General features: G+C 36.4%; 1 protein-coding gene across 4 annotated transcripts in view; it reads right to left on the bottom strand.

Annotated features, from left to right (window-relative positions):
• EPB41L5 (erythrocyte membrane protein band 4.1 like 5) overlaps positions 1-20,246 on the bottom strand; it is a 142,385-nt gene that overhangs the window by 96,851 nt on the left and 25,288 nt on the right. For all 4 annotated transcript variants that reach the window (XM_047870927.1, XM_047870924.1, XM_047870926.1 and 1 more), the window contains exons 4-5: positions 1,766-1,808; positions 707-785 (exon numbers count right to left, since the gene is read on the bottom strand). In XM_047870927.1, the coding sequence (XP_047726883.1) occupies positions 707-785; positions 1,766-1,808 (122 nt within the window). The remainder of the gene's footprint in view (positions 1-706; positions 786-1,765; positions 1,809-20,246) is intronic.

The raw sequence follows: 20,246 nt of genomic DNA, 5'->3' as shown, positions 1-20,246 counted from the left end.
AACCTGCTTAAAGTTTGTTTAAAACTATTCAAACCAAATCAGGATTTATTATTTTTCATCAGTCAGCGAGCGGCATTTCAATAGGTAAAGAATATTAGGAGCCAACATGAATAAACTCCCAGTGGCCAAAGACAGATCACTTTGAACACCAACAAACATAACATGAATAAATATAATATGGCAACATATTCAAACACATCAATCTTGTTTAAAATCCATGAGTTGAGGGGCACCTGTGTGGCTCTGTCAGCCAAGCATCTGACTTCCACTCAGGTCATGATTAGTGAATTCAAGACTCGCATCGGGCTCACTGCTGTTGGCACGGAGCCCGCTTCAAATCCTCTGTCCCTCTCTCTTTGCCCTTCCCCTGCTCACACTCACTCCCAAAACTGAACATACATACATACATAAATAAGTAAAATCCATGAGTTGATGATAATTTAAAAAAGGAACTCAGTAGTTACCTTAAAGAATGCTAGGGAACCAACTCTTTATTTTGAAAACTGATAAAGGGAAAAATTCTACACTTAAAAACACTGTGCCAAAATGAAATTCTATTGTCTGACAGGTCTTATTACCAGGGGTAAGAGATCCATTTCATTAGTGGTCTATAAACTGTAAAGAATTATAAAGACAATCTTCCAACACCTTTAGCTAGCTGACCAAAACTACTTTACCACTGTACAACTCTAGAGAGTAGTCTTACCGGGTTAGCTCTTCACGAAGATTATTTGGTTCTGAGGAATAAAACTTAACTCGAAGATGCAGACAATAGGGTGAACCAACTGTTTAAAAAAAAAAAAAAAAAAAAAAAAACTTTAATTTTTTTAAATATAACTATTCAAACTGTAAGAATTTTCCAGTCAGTAAATTTGTCAAAAATAATCTACTTGAAGTAGGGAGAAAAGGTAACAGGCTTTGTGGTAATATTTCACACATCGAAATACTGTATGGCTTCATTAAAGCCTTTAAATTAAAGGTTTTAAGTACACCTAACACAAAAAGATCAATCAGTAGGTTTTTTAAAATGTACCAACCATCATATAGTACCATTACAATTAGCTGTCCTCCCAAAAATAGATAGCTCTAGATTAATTCTAACAGTTTAGGGACAAATGCATCAAATAAAAGTCTTGACTGTGCAATCTAACAGCCCTAAAAAACCTGTCACACTATATTTCTTAAAAGACTAAGGAATGCCTGGGTTATTAACCGCTCACTGCAAATTCCCCCCACACTTTCAATTCACTTCACCTATTTCACTAACTTGTAAATTCTCAGAGGTCCCATTATTTTGTAAAGACAAAAAAGGTGAGGCGCTCTGAAATCTCTACTACCACAAAGCTGGATTACGAGTGAACACTGGTATTTTTCCCTATTACTAGGAATAAAACTGACATCTTATGTCAATTGTTTCATTATTTTTAAATTTTAAAAGTTACAGCTTTAAAGTCTCAAAACATTTTACAGAGCAGGACAGATGCCAAGCAGGAAAATTCCAACACAATTACTAAATAAAAGTTAAGCATCGCATGAGAACTCAATCTCCTTGCAAGATGCAAGCCTTTCTCCAGGAAATAAACTATAAAGCACTTGAATCTAGATTACTATTAACCCTCTAGAACTAAGGGGGTAGGTCAGTATATCAAATTGAAATTATCTTTAAAGTAGAGATGCTAAGAAATTCATCTGAAACATGATTTATTAGGAATCAGAGCTTCTAATATATAATTTACTTTTTGTTCACAATTTTTTCAACACTTACTTTTTACTTGCTTTTTGATGCTCTTTGTACCATCTAACCAGTGCTGAAAATAAAAAAAATCAGATGTTATGCAGATGATAGAACTCAACATTTTAATTATTAAAAGTTAATTTTCATCATGTTTTTGTTGATAACCAGAAAGAAATATGAAAAACAAAAGTGAGGATGAAAATGGGGGAGGATTATCTGTCCCAACATCTACAGCAAGCTTATGACACACAAGCAAAAAAAGACCTAAGACCAGATATACTACTTCTTAAAACATTTCCTCTCCTCTCTCACAGTAACAAGGATGATATTTTAAATTCTGCCCTTAGTTTTCCTGTTTCCAAAATAAAATGACTCTTTCAAAATTGTTAAAATGAGAAGAAAAGTATCCTCATACTCCAGTGTCTGGTTCATTCTTGTAATAAAAACGTAATATTTATTAACAGATCACAACCAAAAGTGAGAGGAAATAACAGTGTCATTTAAATTTTACGAAACAGATACTACTCAGATGTAGTACTCTTTGAAAGAGCCTGCAAAATAAAATTAGATCTTTCTCATAACTAACCCCACCTATTAAATGAAGTAGCCTTTTTTGTTCTTTTGCTTTATAAATAAAAAATGTTAAAACTGTGACTAGCAGACTTCTGGTTTCAAAAGTAATAGGCTTTTGATTTCTGTAACCTCCCCACTCTGAAATGCCCGTAACACAAACAGACTTAAGAAGCAATTCCAGAGGCTTCCACACATAAACCAGTCCCAGCTCACTTCTCACTATTAATCCCTGTACACCACCATGTCCTAACAGTGACGGGATGCACTCATCCAACTAAGATATACAAGCCTGTGTTCTCTCCAACATGCTTACAATTCCAAGCACCCAAAAAACGAAAGGAGTGCTCTTGTACTAACTAGTTCACAGAGCTAAGGAATCCAGTTTCAGAAACCCAGACAGGCAAAGTGGGTAAACAAGGCTGCATTGTTAACAGCCTTGTAACCGTTTGCTTTTCTTGCCAATTATTTGCCTAGCCTCTTCTCTCCATTCTCCCCCAAGATCCAAAAGTGAAATTCACAAAGCTACCAGTCGGCGAGCAAAGTACCTCTGCACATTGAAATAAGATGGTCAGTAAACAGTTCAAAAGGCAATTAAGTACTGTGCAATATTTTCTCTAGATTCCAAGTGTGTATGCTACTTAGTCAGCCATCTCTCATCCTTTCTTTAAGATTTTATTTTTTAAGTACTCTCTATACCCAATGTGGTGCTCGAACTCACAACCTGGAGCCGAGATCAAGAGTTGCATGTTCTACCTATTGAGCCAGCCAAGTACCCAGCCATCTTTCATCTTTTACTGAATTCAGGTGGATATCCATTTTAAGCATATTTCAATGTAGCAACTCTTCAGTTTTATACGTCCCTCCAACTGAATCCTAGGCCGGCCAGTAGACAGAACACAATTCAATCTTTTAGCAGAAAAGACTTCAACCTAGTACAGCAAAAAAGTCCATCCATCATGGCCAATGTCAGCAACTCAATATCCAATAATCTGAAACTTAATTATGCTAATACCTACTAGAGCCTGATGCCAATGACATACTGGGTAAAAGATAAAATTAGTTTTTATACCCCAGACTGTCTTCTTCCCACAACATGAATCTGGGAGTTGCCTTATCTTCAGGTTTTATCTACTCTACTGCAATGAATTAACAGGTAGTCTGGCTGGTCACCTGGGTTGTCTTATGTGCCTATGGTTAGGGAGACTCCTACATCATGAGCATAAATGAGCACAACTCTTCCAGGAGGCAATTTAACAATGCTTTAAAAATAATTGTCTTTGACCCAACAATTCTATACCTAGAAATAGTGATGGATGTGTGCAGATTTATTTATAAGCAATTATATGAGAAAGTTAAGACAATATGTATATTCAACAACAGTGAACTGGTTAAAGTATTTCAGTATGATACAACATGATGCAGCCATTAAAAACAAGGAAAGCAAATACTTAAGGATCTGGAAAATTACTTACAATATACTGCTGAGTTTTAAAAGGTAGGTTACACCTTTTAAAGGTGTAGGATAGACACAAGTGTTTTATCAAAATGTACAAGTTTGTATACAAAAACATGCACTTTTCTTTTGGACTGAGATAATCTAAAACAAAACAGTAAAAATGTTATCTCTAAGTGACAGATACTGCTGGTGATAGTTTTTCTTTTTTATGCTTTCCTCTATTTTAAACTTACTCTACAATGAGCACATACTACTTAAAACTCTCATGGACCCCTTATTTTAATATTTTATATAAGTAATATATTTATATGGCTTAATTTTGGGGTAGTATTAATAGGCATATGGTCCATAGTCCCTCCACCTCCTACAATAGCCCACCAGCCCATATACCCAATTTCTATGACCACATGCACCGCCCCCGCCCACAACAAGATGTTATTGGTTTCTGACCCATCCAGAGTTTCTTCAAAGAGGGAAGGAGGGGGAAAAGGGGAAAAAAACAACAACAACAAAAAACAACTGTTTATGTGTGTTGGTTAAAAAAAAAAAGACAGAACATTAACAATGGACTGAAAACCAACAGACTATCAATTTTGACAGAATGAACTTTGAAGAGTAAAAGAAAGAAACACTAATGTAAGATAGACCATGTGATATTTCAAGATCAATCTACAGTCTTTCTTTCTTAGATCATTATAACTTAAATTTCTTCCTGTTTAAGAACATCTAGGGCTAGTCTCAAAAATTCACCTTTAATCTTTAATTTGTACCCTACTATTCTAAGAAGCACATTAAATATAAAATCATCCCAGTGAGATTAAGGATCAGAGTTTTCTTCCAAGCAGATATTTTAGTCCCTTCTTTACCTACATATGTCTGCTCTCCCTTAGGATGACCCAAACTCAGATAATGCATCAAGCACATTTTAAAGTGAAATTTAGGAGCTGGGGAGTTCTGGGTGACGTTATTCGGGGGAAGGTCTGAGGTCTGAGTTCATGCTTGCATATTCTCAAGTCTGTTTTCTTTCATCTCCTCCACATTCCAAGCCCAGGGACTGGAAAATTCAGAGCTCAGAGATAGGCACTGATAGGATTTTCCTTCAATCAGGGTCTTTAGGAGTTGAGTTTAAATTACATTAGATGATAAAGGTGAGAGCATGCAGATATAGATTCTTGGATGCTTAGTGTGAAACTAATAGAGTTCTCTTTCCCCATCATACCTTACAAAGCAAACAAACTCCCTCCTAATTTCCTAATTTTAAAGTTTGGTTGATAAATGTAGACATCAAAGGATATGAGAAGCCACATTTCTTTCCGTCCTATTGAACTGGGCATGAAAGAAAAATTATCTACTTATGTATATCTTAAAACATAAATAATATTTAATCACAAACACAAAAGACATAACCAAATCAAACAAGAATCACCTAGGGAGCTTCCAAAACACTAACATGTACACACCCTCATCCCAGCCCTTCAGCCAAACAGTCTGTAAACAGCTTTTCAAATATGTGATTCCTGACTTCTAACCACCTACACAGCTCTATTAAAGAAATGCCCTACTACTTTTGCTCAAAGAGCAAAGGGTTGAAAACAGAGATGTGTTAACCATCTTTCAAAACAAGTACATCTGCAGAAAATATTTCTCCTCTCAGGAGTAGAGGCCTATGCTCTGAATTAAAGGGTTGTTTTAAAGGAAATTTTAACATTTTGGGGTAGTATTGACATTTTAACAATATTTGTTCTTCCAATCCATGAGCATGCAATGTTTTTCCATTTCTTTGTGTCTTCTTCAATTTCCTTCATAAGTTTTCTATAGTTTTCAGCATACAGATCTTTTACATCTTTGAAAATTTTAACATTGTAAACAACAAAAAGTTTAAAAACTATGCTATAAAAATGGAGAACCAATACACTTCACTGCTGTAATCTAACTGAAAACACTTCAATTTAATCTATATTCATTGTAACACATTTCAAATGAAGACTTAGATGAGGCATTAAAATAGATTTCCCACTGCGCCTGTGTATTATTAGTATGCTCTTTTAAAATTCTTAAAAGTAAACTCATAGTGGGAATATAAGTTGAGTGAGGCAGGTTTTATATTTACTCTCCAGGGACAGAGTACATAATCTATTTTGGAAACACACTTTTTACTGTTCCTCCTTATTTAACAAATACAAGGGTATCTATGCGCATGTTACAATATGCATATATTTAACATATATGCTACTTATTTCTATATATTTTTCACTCCCCATTACTTTATTGAATCCTATTGTTTGTGTTAAGTTCTCAGTTGATATCCAATCCAATCATCTGCCAACAGTGTTAGTTTTACCTCCTCCTTTCCAGCCTTTACAACTTCTGTAACTATAATTGCTGGCACTTCTATTATGAAATTAAATAGCACTGCCAGGGGCGCCTGGGTGGCTCAGTCGGTTAAGCAGCCGACTTCGGCTCAGGTCACGATCTTGCGGTCCGTGAGTTCGAGCCCCGCGTCGGGCTCTGTGCTGACAGCTCGGAGCCTGGAGCCTATTTCAGATTCTGTGTCTCCCTCTTTCTGACCCTCCCCCATTCGTGCTCTGTCTCTCTCTGTCTCAAAAATAAATAAACGTTAAAAAAAAAAAAACTATTAAAAAAAATAAATAGCACTGGCAATAATATGTAAATTAACATCATGTGTTTAAAAGAAATGTTTCTATCATTCCTCTACTAATCTAGGGTTGTTGTTGTTGTTATTGTTGCCAATGTAAATAATCAAATATCTACAAAGAAAGAGAGCAAAACTGGGGCCCCTAGATGGCTCAGTTAAGCATCTGACTCTCAGTTTCAGGTCAGGCCATGATCTCACAGTTTTGTGAGTTCGAGCCCCGCGTCAGGCTCTGTGCTGACAATGCAGAGCCTGCTTGGGATTCTCTCCCTCCCTCTCTCTGTCCCTCCCCTGCTCAAGCTGTTCTCTATCTCTCTCAAAATAAACAAACTTTAAAAAATTAAAAAAAAAAAAAAAAAAAGCAGAGCCACTGAGTAATCACCAGGTCTGTTTTCTATAGATGCTGCCTATACAGGTTGTAACACACATCCACTAAACACCTAGAAATGGAAAAAGGTACACCTTCTACAGCTTGGATGGAGCTACACAGATAGACAGAAGGTCAATTCTATACAGGCCAAAGTCCATTGGGTTTATTCAAGGTATTATGGGGCTACAAAGAAGGGGCTTAACAGGCCACCAAAAAAACCACTTGATAAGAATTCTAGACCTATTATCTGCACAACCTCAGATAAGTGAGGGTCAGCAAGACAAACAAATCTCACACACTGTGCCCACAGTACCTGAAAGCTGAATTCTAAAACTAGAATAAGAATTGCCTCTTCCCTTAACTCAGTGATCTTGGATTTGCTATCAAGGTAATTGACTGTTGCAGCCTCCAGGTGTGCACTTGTAAAACATTTACTCTATGTTCCACTAGACAATTATGCGTTTTCTAGCCTTCAGCTTTGGATCTAACATCTCCATTTCCATTCAGTGTTGTCTTTAAATGCCATACACTTCAACTAATCAAGTTACTTTATTTTCTTTGTGGTAAAGATTTCAGTTTCAATCTTTTTTTGAATGTATATTTAAGTATACATTTAAGTATATGACGAAGCAATAACAGCATAAATGGTTAGTGAAACTATTCAGAATTGGCAAACATCACATCAACTCAGACTCTGCTGCCAAAGGCAAATCACATAGCCAAGCCTGATATCAAGTGAGCAAGAAAGGATAATCCTGTGAAAACAAAGGCAGGAGACAATGCATGAAAAAACATATATGACAAGTTGTATCAACTGATAATGAATCGTCCTTGCATTTCTGAAAATTAAACTCCACCTGATCATAATGTATTAATTATACTTTTAATAGACTGCTGAATACTGTGTGCTAATAATTAAAGAGTTTTACACAGAGAATAAGGGAAGTTTAAACAATATACATAGAACCAATACAAGCTATCAAATCAGTATTTTTAAAAAGCAAAAAAATAATTACTACTGACTTGTTAAAGTTCTTTTTCCTTCTTTTCCAAGTAAAGGAGAAATGCTACCTTTGTTTCTCTTTTCTGAAACATGACAGAGTTGTCTACAATCTAGGTAACTAGTTCTTCTTTAAAAACTTGATGGACCAATTAAAATTCTAAGCTCTAAATATGAAGCTTGAAGGGCGCCTGGGTGGTTCAGTCAGTTAAGCATCTGACTTCAGCTCAGGTCATGATCTCACAGTTTGGTTCTTGAGTTTGAGCCCTGCATCGGGTCCGGGCTGACAGCTCAGAGCCTGGAGACTGCTTCAGATTGTGAGAGAGAGAGAGAGAGAGAGAGAGAGAGAGAGAGAGAGAATGAGAGACAGAGAGAGTGTGTGCGTGTGCGTGCGTGTCTGCCCCTATCCTGCTCACATTCTCTCTCTCTCAAGAATGGATAAATTCACATTCTCTCTCAAGAATGGATAAATATCAAAAAAACAAACAAATAAAACAAACCCAAAAAATCTTAAATAAAAATCTTTAATGGGAAATGAAAATATATCAAGCACGCAGCATGATTCAGGGGAAAAAAAATGAGAAAAAACATAGTTCTTAAAAGTACACAACACTCCTGTGTCTTTTAAGATATACTCCAACTTGCTTCCCTTCTTTTGTTCTCTTGTTTGATCTCAGTAGACATTTGATTTTAAGACTGAAAACTGTTTCTTCAAAATAAATCATACATGCTCTCTGGCAAATTGGTACAGTTAATTCCTCAACTATTTTGCCAAGTCTTACTGCACCAACCTAAAACCACTTAATATCAGAAGAATTCCTTCTTGCCTGGTTTAAGATATATTATTTCCACACTGGAATATTCTATTGTACAAGAAAACTACCCCATAACATCATTTATTTAAACCGTAACATTGGGAGTTCTGCTGTCATTCGGCAACTTTTCACACATCCTGTTATTTTTATGACCCTGATCCTTTATCAATAAATAGTACCACAAAAATCTGTGGAGTCATCAATAATATAGAAGAGATTATAGATTTTCAAAAACACTAATGATTATCATAAAGACTTTAGGAAAACACATGCAAATTAATACCATTATCAGATTTCCTTTAAACTACAGATTATTTGTGAAAGAAAAGGTTACTCAATAAAAGTCCATAGATGGGGTTCAGGAATACCTTAATTACCTTTATATGTACACAAAATATAATATACATACATGCACATTTTTCTATGTAAAGCAGCTAGAGATTTCATCATTATAATTCAAAGCTTCAAATCATCTCTGGACTATGTAAAAGGACACTAAATTAAGTTTAGATGTGAAAATAGAGGATGGGCGATATTCTGCTGTCAACAAAAAGAAGAGCAACTAGAAATCCTAGGATGCCAGAATAAAACTGGTTTACACATACTATCCCAACCCCTCATCCAGTAAGTCCCCCAAAGCTCTCCACAATGGCTTGGTTTATGGGTGCATGGGTGGCTCAGTCGGTTAAGCATCCAACTCTTGGTTTCGGCTAAGGTCATGATCTCATGGTTTGTGGGTTCAAGCCCCTGTGCATCAGACTCTGAAATGACAGTGTGGAGCCTGCTTGGGATTCCCTCTTTCCACCCCTTCCTCTGCCTCTCCCTGGCTCACGTGTGCCCATGCGCTCTCTCTCTCAAAATAAATCATTAAGCTTTAAAAAAATAAAGTGGCTTGATTTAAAAACTGCCTCAAGAAACAAACAGCAAATCTGAATACACCTATAACAAATAAAGAGATTAGTCAATAATCAAAAAACTTCCCACAAAGAAAAGCCCAGGACCAAGACAGCTTTGCTGGTGAATTCTACCAAATGCTAAAAGAAGAATTGACACCAACCCTTCATAAGACCTTCCCAGAAATAGGAGGGAAGACTTTCCAACTCATTCTCTGAGGCTAGTACTGTTCCCACCAAACAAGACAAAGATATCAAAGGGAAAAAAACCCACAAAACTATAGACCAATATTCCTTACAAATATACGCACCAAAATATTCAACAAAATACTAACAAATCAAATCAAGCAACATATAAAAGGCTTATACATTATGACCAAGTGGGATTTGTCCCAGAAAAGCAAGACTGGTCCAACACACCACCCATAAACAAAAAAACTATCAACATAATACAACATATAAACAGAATACAAGAGAGAAACCATATGACTCTGTCAATAGATGCAGAAAAAGCATTTGACAGAACCCAACACCATTTTTGATAAAAACAATGAACAAAATAGAAATAAAAGACACCTTCCTTAACGTGATAAAGGGCATCTATAGAAATCTCACAAGTAGCATACTTGATGGTGAGAGACTGATCACTCTCCCCCTAAGATCAGGGACAAGACAATAATGTCTGCTGTCACCACTTCTATTCAACATATTACTAACGGTTCTAACCAGGGCACTTAAGCAAGAAAGAGAAAATAAATAAATAAAAGGCATTCAGATTAGGGGATGCCCGGCTGGCTCAGTTGGTGGAGAATGTGATTCTTGATCTTGGGGTCTTGAGTTCAAGCTCCATACTAGATGTAGAGCTTACTTTAAAAAGTAAAAAGATAATGAAAATACAAGAGCACTGAGTAATATATAGAATTGCTGAATCACTATATTGTACACCTGAAACTAATATAACACCGTATGTTAACTATACTGGAATCTAAATAAAAATTTTTTTAAAAAGGCATTCAGATCAGAAAGGAAGAAGTCACACTATCTCTTTTTGCAGATGACATGTTCTTTTTCATAAAACACGTTAAAACTAATAAAGAAGTTTACCAAGGATGCAGGATACAGGATAAGTATACAAAACCCAACTATATTCCTATATACTAGCAATGAACAATGAGAAGATGATATTAAGAAAACAACTATGTAGGGGAACCTGGCTGGCCTAGTCAGTTAAGCGTCCAACTCTTGGTTTCAGCTCAAGTCATGATCTCACAGTTTGTGGGATCGGGCCCTGTGTTGGGCTCTATACTGCCAGTGCAGAGCCTGCTTGGGATTCTCTGTGTCCCTCTCTCTCAGCCCCTCCCCAGCTCACACTGTCTGTCTCTCTCAAAATAAACTTAAAAAATTTTTTAAAAAGAAAAAAAAAAAAGAAAACAACTATGTATACAATAGCATTAAAGGAATAAAATGCTTAAGAACAAAACCAAGGAAGTAAAAGACATGTAAAGTGAAACTATAAAACACTGTTTTAAGAGATGTAAAGATCCAGTACATGGAAAGACAATCCATATTCATGGATAAGATTTAATATTATAATGATAGCAAAAGGATAGACTCAGTGCAATCCTGATCAAACTTCCAATTGCCTTTTTTTCCCCCAGAAATGAACAAGCTAATCCTAAAATGTATATGGAAATACAGGTGACCCCAAACAGCCAAAACAATCTTGAAACAGAAGAACAAAATTGAAGGATTCACACTTAAACTCCAATTTCAAACTTAGCAAAAAATTACAGTAATCAAGACAATGTAGTGCTGGCATAAGGATCAACATATGGATAAGTGAATGGAACAGAAGCCAGAAGCCAGAAGCCAGAAGCCAGAAATAAACTCATATAACTGGCTAACTGATTTTCAATAAGCCAAGATCATTCAATAGAGAAAGAATAACCTTTTCAATAAATAGTGCTAGGACTACTGGATATCCACATGCAAAAGAATGAAGTTAGCCCCCTACCTTACAATACATACAAAAATTAACTCCAAAATATAAAGAAAAAAACAAAATAGGCAGCAGTTTTGCAGATATGACCAAAAGCATAAAAAAAAAGCAGATAAATTAGACTTCATCAAAATTAAAAAATTATGTGCAAAGGACACTATCAAGAAAGTAAAAAGAAAATCTACAAAATGGGGAAAAATATTTGCAAATCACAGATCTGAAAAATGTCTACTACTGAAAAAAATATATGAACTCTTACAACTCAACAAAGAAACAACCCAATTTTAAAATGTGCAAAGGATCAGAATAGACATTTTTCCAAAGAAGATACAGAAACAGCCAAAAAAGCACATGAAAAGATACTTAACATCACTAGGCTTTAGGGAAGTTCAAGTCAAAAACAACATAGGACCACTTCATATCAACTAGGATAGCTAGAATCAAAAAAGAAATACTGTGGGGGCGCCTGAGTAGCTCAGTTAAGCACCCAAGTCTTGATTTCGGCTCATCATGATCGCACAGTCTGCAGGATCGAGCCCCGTGTTGGACTGTGCGCTGACAGCATGGAGCCTGCGTGGTATTCTCTCTCTCCCTCTTCCCCACTGGTACTGGCACTCTCTCTCAAAATAAACAAACATTAAAAAGGAAAGAAATAATGTGTTTGTGAGGACACAGAGAAATCAGAACCCCCCACACATTACTGGAAAGAATGTGGAATACTACAGTCATTATGGAAAACAGTTTGGCAGTTCCTCAAAAAGTTAAACAGTTACCTTATGCCCCAGCAAATTCACTCCTAGATACATACCCAAGAAACTGAAAATTATACTCATGCAAAAATTCGTACACAATGTTAATAGCAGCACTATTCCTAAGAGCCAAAAATGAATGAACCCAAATGTCCATCAATGAATTGAGTAAACAAAATGTAGCATATACATACAACAGAATATTACTCAACCATAAGGATCAAGTATGGGGAGATGCCACAACACAAACCTTGAAAATATTATGCTTAAGCACATTCCCAGACTCAAAAGGCTATATATTATGTAATTCTATTTACATGAAATATTCAAAATAGGTACATCCATACACACAGAAAGATTAGTGTTTGCCAGAGGCTGTGGGAGAGGGGAAATGGGAAGAGACCATTAATGTAAGTAGGGTTTCTTTTGCAATGAAAATATTCTGGAATTAGATAGTGATGTGATGGCTGCAGAACTCTGTGAATATACTAAAAACCACAAGTGAGTTTTATGATTTGTAAATTACATCTCAATGTTTTAAATGTGGCCTACTTTAGGCAAAAGTTATGTGGCCACCTCAAGTAAAACCTACTATATTTTACTCAAGCATGCCTTCTATCTTCCCTCTAATCCTCCTACTCTAAACCATACCTCTAGGAAAATTATTCTTCAACACTATTTCCAAAGAAGTGCTTCATATACTACTCTGTATTTATAAGGTAATTGGAACATAAAAAGCTTCCTCTTTCCAAATAATTCAGTCCAGAAGTTATTAGGTGGTCAGAGTAATGCCAGAATCTGTACAGGGAGAGGTTAGAGATTGATTCCATCCAGAGTGAGTTATCACTCAAGTAAACATCCTGATGACAATCAAACCCTGGTTTCCGTAGAAGAGAACTGCAAATATGGGAAAGGAAAAAAACTACAATCAGCCTTGTGGCACTGAATGTGTCAATTTATATATAAGATTACAGAAATAAACGTAAACATACATTCCCTAAGTCTGACCACAAAGCCAACTGGAGAACTAGCAAATTCCAGGGCTAGAGCAGGGAAATACAATATGAACATGGAACGTATTCTTGGGCCAGAAAGTAAGGTAATACCCAAAGAATGATGGTGCGTGTTAAAAGAACACAGAAACCATCTTGAAGCAGTTCCCACCATCCAAACTTGGGAAACTTTGAGCATCAAAAGAAATAGTAGTTACAAATGATAACACACCGGTTAAGACAAGAATCCATTAGTTCATAAATAAACAGAAAGTTTGATGAGAAAGTGGTCTTTTTCGGGGCGGGGAGGGGGGGGGCACTAAATAAATAAATAAATAAATAAATAAATAAATAAATAAGCAAGCAAGCAAGCAAGCTTATTACAAAGAGAAAAAGAATATAATGGAGACGCCTGGCAGACACCACCTTAATCAAGGGATCAAAGTGAATATCACCTGTAATGAGACAAAATGAAATTAAATGTTACTTGATAGAATAAGAAGAACACAGCATCACTTCATTTATTTTTCTGTCAAAGTGTCTAAGATTAATCTAGTTCATGAGGAAACTTCAGACAAACCCAAACTGAGAGCTTATAAGACAACTGGCCTGTATCTTCAAAAGTATAGAAGTTAAGGAAAGAATGAAGAACCACAGTATTCCAAGATGAAGGCAACTAAAGAAATTTGACAACTGAATGTAAAACATGAATCTGACCGAACTAGACCCTTTGGCTATAAAGGACACTGTAGAGACAAGTGGCAAAATTTGAATGGAGTCTGTGGATTAGATGGTGGTAATGTCACAATGTCAACTTCCTAGTTTTGATGGTTGTACTGAGTTATGCATAATATACTTGTTTGTAGGCAACATACACTAAAGAATTCAGGGGTGATGAGACATCTACAGCTCTTTCTCAAATGATTCCACAGAAATAGTTATTTACACTGTTCTTGCAACTTTTCTGTAAGTATGCCATTATTTCAGCTACAAATCAAATATTTATATATGAACATAAAATGAGCTGGTATAAGCAAAAGTTAACAACAGCAAATTCATATGTTACATAGGAAAAAAAAAGTAAACTACGGCTTCATCATATAACTTTGGTTATCTCCATGATGGATGAATAATTCCAGCCATACATATTTTAGACTGATGTGAAATGACCAATAAACTAAACTTTAACACACTAACTTTACATATATAAGCATACAATATATTCAAGATTAAAATGTAACATGTAATTCCTTGATCATTTTTTCAAGGTTTTTAATTTAATTCCAGGAGCATTAACATACGGTGTTAAGTTTCAGGTGTACAATACAGTGATTCAAAAATTCTATACATTACTTAGTGCTCATTGTGGTAAGTGCTCTCATTAATCCCTATCACCTATTTCACCCACCCACCTCTCCTCTGGTAACTATCAGTTTTTTCTCTATAATTAAGAGTCTGTTTCTTGGTTTGTCTTTTTTTTTTCTTTGCTCATTTGTTCCACATTTGAATGAAATCATATGGCATTTGTCATTCTCTGACTTATTTAGCTTAGCATTATATTTTCTGGTTCATCTAAGTTGTTGTAAATGGCAGAATAATATTCCATTTATATTATTAAGTCTATTGATGGACACTTGGGCTGCTTGCATAATTTGAATACTGTAAATAATGTTGCAATAAACACAGAGGTGTATGTATCCTTTTGAATTAGTGTTTTTGTATTCTGTGGGTAAATAACCAAAAGTGTAATTACTGGATCATATGGTAGTTCTATTTTCACTCTTTTGAGGAACCTCTTTACCGTTTTCCACGATGGCTGCACCAGTTTGCAATGCCACCAGCAGTGCACAAGTGTTTCTTTTTCTCAACATCTTCACCAACACTTGTTCCTTGTGTTTTTGATTTTAGCCATTCTGACAGATGTGAGGTGATATCTCATTGCAGTCTTGATTTGCATTTCCCTGATGAGTGATGTTGGCATCTTTTCATGTGTCTGTGGGCTATCTGAATGTCTTCTTTACAGAAATGTCTGTTCATGTTTTCTGTCCATAATTTGTTTTTTTAAGTTTTGAGGTGTGTAAGTTCTTTATATATTTTGGATATTAAGCCTTTATCAGATATGTCACTTGCAAATATATTCTCCCATTCGTAGGCTGTGTTTCGTTTTGTTGATTATTTCCTTTGCTATGCAGAAGCTTTTTATTCTGATGTAGTCCCAATAGTTTATTTTTATTTCCCCTGTTTATGGAAACATATCTAAAAAAAGTGCTGCTATAGCTGATGTCAGAAAAATTACTGCCTGTGCTCTTTTCCAGGATTTTTATGGTTTTAGGTCTCACATTAGGTCTTTAATCCATTTTGAGTTCATTTTTGTGTATGGTAGAAGAAAGTGGACCAGCTTCATTCTTTTGCATGTAGCTGTCCAGTTTTCCCAACACCATTTGTCAAAGAGACTGTCTTTTTCCCAATGCATATTCTTGACTCTTCTGTGAAAGACTAATTGACCTTCTGTAAAAGACTATTTGTGGGCTTGTTTCTGGGCTTTCTATCCCGTTCCATTGATCTATGTGTCTACTTTTGTGCCGATACCATACTGTTACGATTACTACAACTTTGTAATGTACTTGAAATCTAGAAGCGTGGTACTTCCAATTTTGTTTTTCCTTTTTAAGACTGTTTTAGCCATTTGGGGTTTTTTGTGGTTCCAAACAAATTTTAGGATTATTTGTTCTGGTTCTGTAAAAATGTTATTGATATATATTTTTTTAAATGTTTAAAATTAAAAAAAAAAGGGGCGCCTGGGTGGCGCAGTCGATTAAGCGTCCGACTTCAGCCAGGTCACGATCTCGCGGTCTGTGAGTTCGAGCCCCGCGTCAGGCTCTGGGCTGATGGCTCAGAGCCTGGAGCCTGTTCCTGATTCTGTGTCTCCCTCTCTCTCTGCCCCTCCCTCGTTCATGCTCTGTCTCTCTCTGTCCCAAAAATAAATAAACGTGGAAAAAAAATAAATAAATAAAATAAAATAAAATAAAATAAAATTAAAAAAAAAAACTTTCTTAATTAAAAGAAATAGGGGCACCTGGGTAGCTCAGTCCCAGTGTTCAACTCTTGATTCAGTTCAGTATGTATATATGTATTATATGTATATTATATACATACATATATTTACATATTAATACATATTAATATGCTAATATTTGTTGAGGATTTTTATATCTTTGTTCACCAGAGCTATTGCCCTGTAGTCCTTTTTTTTGTAGTGTCTGGATCTGGTTTTGGTATTAGGGCCCTCAGTCATTTTATTTTTTTTACCCTGCCTCAACCTTCTTTGGATTCTACATTTAGGTCTACACACTAAATTTGACAAACAGATGTGAAAATCATAGGACTAACTTAATTTACACAGATGATCCTGGCCAAAAAGTCCACTTGATCTATCAAGTTCACTATCTTCACCAACAAACTGAACTGTTTGCAAGGTATCAATTTTGTTTCATTCTGGGGTTAAATCTGGTCATGTGACAAATACCAGAAAGTCTTCTCTATTTACTGATGTCATAAAATTGTAGAATCATGCGTTAGCAGTTTAAGAATAATTAAAGGTTTATCTAAAGCTCATTTTGAGGGCGCCTGGGTGGCGCAGTCGGTTAAGCGTCCAACTTCAGCCAGGTCACGATCTCGCGGTCCGTGAGTTCGAGCCCCACGTCGGGCTCTGGGCTGATGGCTCAGAGCCTGGAGCTGTTTCCGATTCTGTGTCTCCCTCTCTCTGCCCCTCCCCCATTCATGCTCTGTCTCTCTCTGTCCCAAAAATAAATAAACGTTGAAAAAATAAAAAATAAAAAAAAATAAAGCTCATTTTGAATAGCTTTCATCTACCAGCTACTGTCCTTCTAGTTCAACTCCAGAGTATTCTAGTGACAGCAAAAACAGAAACTAAAAATAAATCTTACTTAACTTTAATTTTTTTTTTTTTAATTTTTTTTTCTTTTTTTTTTAAATTTTTTTTTTTTTCAACGTTTATTTATTTTTGGGACAGAGAGAGACAGAGCTTGAATGGGGGAGGGGCAGAGAGAGAGGGAGACACAGAATCGGAAACAGGCTCCAGGCTCTGAGGCATCAGCCCAGAGCCCGACGCGGGGCTCGAACTCCCGGACCGCGAGATCGTGACCTGGCTGAAGTCGGACGCTTAACCGACTGCGCCACCCAGGCGCCCCTTAACTTTAATTTTAATGCCTAGATTTCTGGGCATTGGGAAGGATAAACCAGAACTAAAAAGAGCACAGATTAAAAGTTCTGGGGCACCTGCCTGGCTCAGTTAGGGGTGCATGCGATTCTTGATCATAAGGTCATGAGTTCAAGCCCCATGTGGGGTGTACAGATGATTTAAATCAAACTTCATTTTTTTTTTTAAAGTCTATTTTGAGAGACAGAAAGAGAGCGCGTGTGTGCATGTGCAACAGGGGAGGGGCAAAGAAAGGAAGAGAGAGAATCAACAGCAGAATACGGGTCATCACTGTAGAGCCCAATACAGGCCTCAATCTCACAAACCACAGGATCATGACCTGAGCCAAAATCGAGAGTCAAACGCTTTACCAAGTAAGCCACCCAGGCGCCCCTTAAATAAATAAAACTTTAAAAGCTGGGGGGAAAAAAAGTTCTAATGCTGGCTTTACCAAAAACTTGTTAGAACCAGAAGAAAGGCACAATACGTGTGTCAAATGAGGGAAGAAACAGTAATGGATCTAGCAATTCAGTGATTATTGATATTAACAACGAGCAAAGAATACAGCTTAGCAATGGCCACTTCTTAGAATAAAAAGAAATGTCTATTTCTTTCCCCAATGACAACAGTCCCCCTTATCTGTGGGAGATACATTCCAAGACCTCCAGTGGATGTCTGAAACCACACAGACTAACTACCGAACCCAACATATGCTATGTTTTCCTACACATACATACCTATAATAAAACTAAATGTATGAATTAGGCACATAAGGTATTAATAACAATAATAAAATAGAACAATTATAATATACCATAATAAAAGTTCTGTGAATGTGGTCTCTCTCTCTTTCTCACAATATCTTATACTGTATTCATCTTTTTTTGTGTGATGCTGTGAGATGATAAAATGCCTACATGATGAGATGAAGTGAGGTGAATGTTGTAAGCGTTGTGACGTAGCACTGGGCTACCAGTGACCTTCTGACAATATGTCAGAAGGAGGATCATCTGCTTCCAAACTGGGGTTGAACACGGGTAAATGAAACCATGGAAAGCGAAACCACAGATAAGGAGAGACTACTGTATTTGTAGATCTTAAGGAAAGAAGGTACTTGAAACTTAATGTTAGCATATTTCGACCTCTTCTTCTACAACCCCTCAAAAAACAGAATGCTACGAATTATTTATCCCTAACATCATTTATTTTTTCATTGCTTGCAAGACTGTAATTCTATTATTTGAAAGATGACTAGTGAATGATATTAAACTCAAGAGTCAACAAAGCCTTTATATCAAACTAAGCAGTGCACCAGAATTTAATTCAATAAATGGTTTGTGTGTCTGCTACATGCCGAGCAACAGAGGTTACACTCATTCCCTGCCCTTGATGGATTTAGTCTAATCAAAGAGAAACAACATTAAGAAGAAAAATAAAACACCTCCCACACAAATTCCATCCAGAGATAAGAACACTAAAACTACAGAAAAGAGTTTTGCAAATTTTTTCATGTATATGTATGCATATGTCCACTTATTTTAAAATTGAAAAACTCGGGGCGCCTGGGTGGCGCAGTCGGTTAAGCGTCCGACTTCAGCCAGGTCACGATCTCGCGGTCTGGGAGTTCGAGCCCCGCGTCAGGCTCTGGGCTGATGCCTCAGAGCCTGGAGCCAGTTTCCGATTCTGTGTCTCCCTCTCTCTCTGCCCCTCCCCCGTTCATGCTCTGTCTCTCTCTGTCCCAAAAATAAATAAACGTTGAAAAAAAAAATTTTTAAAAAAAAAAAAAAATTGAAAAACTCACACTGTTTTGTAATTCTCTTCTTGACATCATTTTATTCAATCAGTATACTTAAAAAAATCACGATTTAAAAAAAAAAATTTTTTTTAACCTTTATTTATTTTTGAGACAGAGAGAGACAGAGCATGAATGGGGGAGGGTCAGACAGAGGGAGACACAGAATCTGAAACAGGCTCCAGGCTCTGAGCTGTCAGCACAGAGCCTGATGTAGGGCTCGAACTCATGGACTGTGAGATCATAACCTGAGCCAAAGTTGGATGCTTAACCGACTGAGTCACCCAGGCGCCCCAAAAGAAAATCACGATTTTTAATGAGCTGCAGAGTATTCCACTGTACAAGTGTACCAAAATTTACCTAACCAGTAGTCTGTTGCTAAATGCTCATGCTTAATTTCTTTTAACCCAGGAAGGGAGACTAGGAGTAGGGAAATCAGAGAAAAAAATTACAGCTAACATTATTAACAGCTGTAAATTTAGCCAAGATACTCTATAAAGCCAACTACGGATAAGCCATCTCCGAAAGAGTTTTTAACAGCAGCATCTTATAGAGGTATTCTAGTTAATTTATTAATCACACCAGATGAATGAATGTCCCGCTCCAAAAAGAACTTGAGATGTCTTATATATTGTTCCTATGAGTCCTAGACATGACAATTAATGTGTCACTAAGCACATACACACACATCCCCCTCCATTACAGACTTCCAGAAAACAAGGCTTAATGTTTTGATATCCTTATCTCTACTCCCTCCCTCTCCTTGCTACTATGAATGTCCTATTCCAGGCCTTAACATTACTTTTATCCCCAGTGTTTGCAATGACTCCTGACTTCAATCTCTGCCCATTCCAAATAATCCTACTCAATATTTCTATATAATGCTTTCCGAAGCAAAATATAACCTCCTAGCTTGAAAAACCCCTAATGCCAATTATTAGAGAATAAATACTGCCTATTTATTATTTAATAGTTTTGGTATTCACTTTGGATGATATAG

Source organism: Prionailurus viverrinus, chromosome C1 (assembly GCF_022837055.1).
Source record: "Prionailurus viverrinus isolate Anna chromosome C1, UM_Priviv_1.0, whole genome shotgun sequence".
Lineage (NCBI taxonomy): Eukaryota > Metazoa > Chordata > Mammalia > Carnivora > Felidae > Prionailurus > Prionailurus viverrinus.
The sequence above is the reverse complement of the archived record's forward strand: the minus strand, read 5'-3'. Positions and strand labels throughout refer to the sequence as shown.